General features: G+C 43.4%; 1 protein-coding gene across 1 annotated transcript in view; it reads right to left on the reverse strand.

The window, feature by feature from the left end:
- Positions 1-779: 779 nt before the first annotated feature.
- The window catches only part of SPTBN5 (spectrin beta, non-erythrocytic 5), a 174,998-nt gene continuing 172,292 nt past the window's right edge, over positions 780-3,485 (reverse strand). The window contains exon 68 of the mRNA XM_019519061.1: positions 780-2,315. Within this exon, the coding sequence (XP_019374606.1) occupies positions 2,170-2,315 (146 nt within the window). The 3' untranslated portion in view covers positions 780-2,169. The remainder of the gene's footprint in view (positions 2,316-3,485) is intronic.

The following is a 3,485-nucleotide window of genomic DNA, read 5'->3' on the forward strand; positions in this document are numbered from 1 at the left end:
ATATTGTTGCTCAGGCAGAAACATCTCACAAAAAGCACAGAAAGACATTGGACAGAGGCCTATATGCTGTTTCTATGTTCCTCCCCAAGAGCACTGTGATTGGAAGGGGACTCAGGGGAAGATCACAGTCACTGGCCAGCTAGAGATGTCAGTTTCCCCTCCCCTGCTCCCCCCTCCCTCTTCTTAGTTTCTGTTCCCCTGAAAGACTGCCTTCTTAATGTCTGAACCATTTCTGAATCATTCAGAGCCTCCAGATCGACTCATAGGGTTTTTTTCTTTTCCCAATTTGATTCAGATTTGGTGATTCAGTCTCCAAATCAGGCCGAATTTTCTCCAAATCGAATTGTGGACTGAAGCTTCACACACCCCTACTGTGCAGTAGTATCTGGCTACTGTGCAGTCAGTGACTCATATAGATGTGGCCACAGAAGCCTAACCAGTGTTTGTGAATTCCATTCTCAGAACTGGGCTCCTAGGATTTAGGTGCAGGAATGCTTCTTGAGACCCTCTGTGAACTTGACCTAAATTGCCTTTTGCTTATGGATATGTCCTCTGAAAGCATCTTTCATAAAGATGTTCCCACTTTACATACTGTCATTCCAACTTTACATTCTGTATCCAGTTTTTTGCTCTCTAATCATAAACATTTCATTCAGGTCTATGATAGAACCTTAAGGTTATGGACCTTATCATCCCTTGAGATGCAAGTCTTTTCCAATAGTTAACAATGGGCAGGATAGAAACAGTTTTGGAATAAATCTATTAAGAATTTAGACAACTGATTTTACAACTGGTTGATTTTATTTAAATACAACTGTGGAACTTATTTTGCATTAAACTTTATATTAAAGGATGAACAAGAAGTTTAAAGTGAATTGACTTTAAAAATCTGAGAGGTTTTTTATTAGAAAACATTTTAAAGTTATTAACAATGACGATGAGAGAGTACTTCCACAGGTTTTATCATCAAAGCACATAGCACAAGTGCTTATAACTTAGAAGTATTAACATTCTTGTTAGAGATGCAACAGTGCTGTATGTAGCTCAAAGTGACATTTGCATTTTCCTTACCATACTCTCTCTTTTCAGGGCTTTCATCCCACAGCAGTAAGTACCATATGATGATATGAAATACTAACATGTATATCTTCCCCTGCTTATGGCCTATTTGCCCAATACAAATGGGTGAATGCATCTCCTCTGAAACAGCATCAGAGACTCTCATTGAGAAGTTTTAACTTTACCTGGTAAGTTTTGCAGGCAACCCTTCCTGCAAGCATGCATCACTTTCACTGATGCCTTCCATTTTGGCTACCTCCTATGTTTCAAATCAGTCTGACACCTCTTCATTTTTATTGTTAAAAAATTATTTATATAGAAACCAAGGATCATGAAAATACAGAAAAAAACCCTGTTTATACCATAATTATTAACTCCTATGGCATTTGAGGTGTTTATATTTGGTAGGATGATGGAAATCTCTGTAAAAATCGACAACACTTGGAAGTTCACGTTTGTTAGGAAAGAATCTTCCCTTTTCCCTTTTCATTTCCCCTGTTCCCAGTATGGACAGCTAGAATTTTATCTGCCTATCTTCTGATTTTGCAGGGTCTCACACTGAAGACAAAGCTTATGCATTTGACACAACTGTTTATTTTACAAGCTACAACCTGCTTTACAACATTAGAACCTAGTGGTAAGACAAATACTTTCAGGGAAATAGATAGTGCAGTAAGCACTGCATCTATGAAGACTGGAGATCAAATTGCTGCTTCTATAGTGAGGGGATATGAATTTGGCCATATCCCATGTTGGTCCCTTACAGACATTTATCATCATCACAGTATCTAATCTGGCATCACTGACCATCACTGGAGACAAGGTATATATCTCATATTACTTTCTCAAACCAAATGCATACAATTTAGAAAAAAGCTGTCTATGGGCCTGGCAGAATCAGATGCATGGATCACCCAAGTACCATTTCTTCATATTTTGACTGTTTTCTTCTGAGCATTGTTTCTGATCTGAATACCTGACCACTATCTTTGCCCAATAGATATTTCTCTTACTCAGAGTCATCTCTGACTTCAAGGCAATAGGGTGTTGTGAAAAGAAAAAGAATGCCTAATTCGGAATACTGAAGAGCTCTCTTCTATTTTTCTGCTCTTACTTAAATGTAAAAAACTTTTTAAAGACATTCTTTTCTTTCTCTGGCTTCTCTTTCTTTGTTTTGAGCTCTGGATCCAATTGCATTGAGGTTGGATGACTCAATGAGGAATTTTTCTTCATGATATGGTCTTCATGCTTGGATCCTGAAAGAGAAGTTGTGATGCATTATTTTTCTATTGGGAAGGGGAACACCAGAATTCTGAGCAGGGGCTCAGCTTCACACCAGGGTTCAACGAAACTGAGAAAACCAGTTTCATGGCATTACTGCCAACATCTTTTTAAGTCTAAACTCTCCTATGCCTTCCCATTGCTAATAGCTGGTGAAAATTAGGATGTATAAGCTTGAAGTTCAGAGGGCTGAGAACCTGTTTAACAGACAACAAGGGAAATTAATATAATACGTTAATCCTCTTAAGTCTGGGAAGCTTCTTCATGAGATATAGCCCACTGCTGAAACTAAACGGAGCAAAATTCTAGGCCTGTGCAAATAGGGAAGTATTCAATTTGGATTCGTCTGATTCAGAGGACAGTGATTCAATTTGGGGATTTGAATCACTGTCCCCATTCGATTCAGCCGAATCAGCTTCGAAAGATTTGGTGCCGATTCGGATCCGCCGGGGAGAGGTAGGCACAGCCGGATGACTGCAGGTTCTCCTGTGGCTCCTCCGGCTGTGCCTGCCTCTCCTGTGTCATGGGGAACTGCAGGAGAAGCCCCCATGGATGCCTTGCCTGGCTCCATCCCATGCCTGGCCCAGCCTCCTGGCACTTAAAAAAAAAAAAAGTCCCATACTCACTGGATGCAGGAATGGCAACTGGGGGCACTGGTGGCAGGGCACCCCCACGCAACACAGGGAAGAGGGGGGCAGCAAGGATCAGCACCCCCTCTTGGCACCTGCATAGCAGCTGCCCCGTGGCACAGCTGCAGCATGGCTCGGCAGGGTGCTGCATGCTGGGGCCACTGTGGCTGAGTGGTGCTGGGTTCCAGCTGACTGCTGGAGCTGCCCCAGTTCCTGGGGGAATTGAACCAGGAGCTGAGAAATTGAATGTGGAGCTGGGGAATTTAACCGGATTTCCCAGCTCCCTGTCTGATCTACCTGGGAGCTGGGGCAGCTCCACATGCCAGCCAGAGCCTAGCACCACTCAGCCACAGTGGCCCCAGCTCCCAGACAGTGTGCAGTGCCCTGCTGAGCTGTGCTGTACCTGTGCCATGGGCCAGTTGTCACGCGGGTGCCAGGTGGGGGGGCAAACCCCACTGCCCCACGGTGCGCAGGGGGGCTCAGCCACCAGTGCTCAGAGGCCCCAATCACTGCTTC

This window comes from Gavialis gangeticus, unplaced genomic scaffold, assembly GCF_001723915.1.
Source record: "Gavialis gangeticus isolate Ggan-Ray unplaced genomic scaffold, GavGan_comp1, whole genome shotgun sequence".
Lineage (NCBI taxonomy): Eukaryota > Metazoa > Chordata > Crocodylia > Gavialidae > Gavialis > Gavialis gangeticus.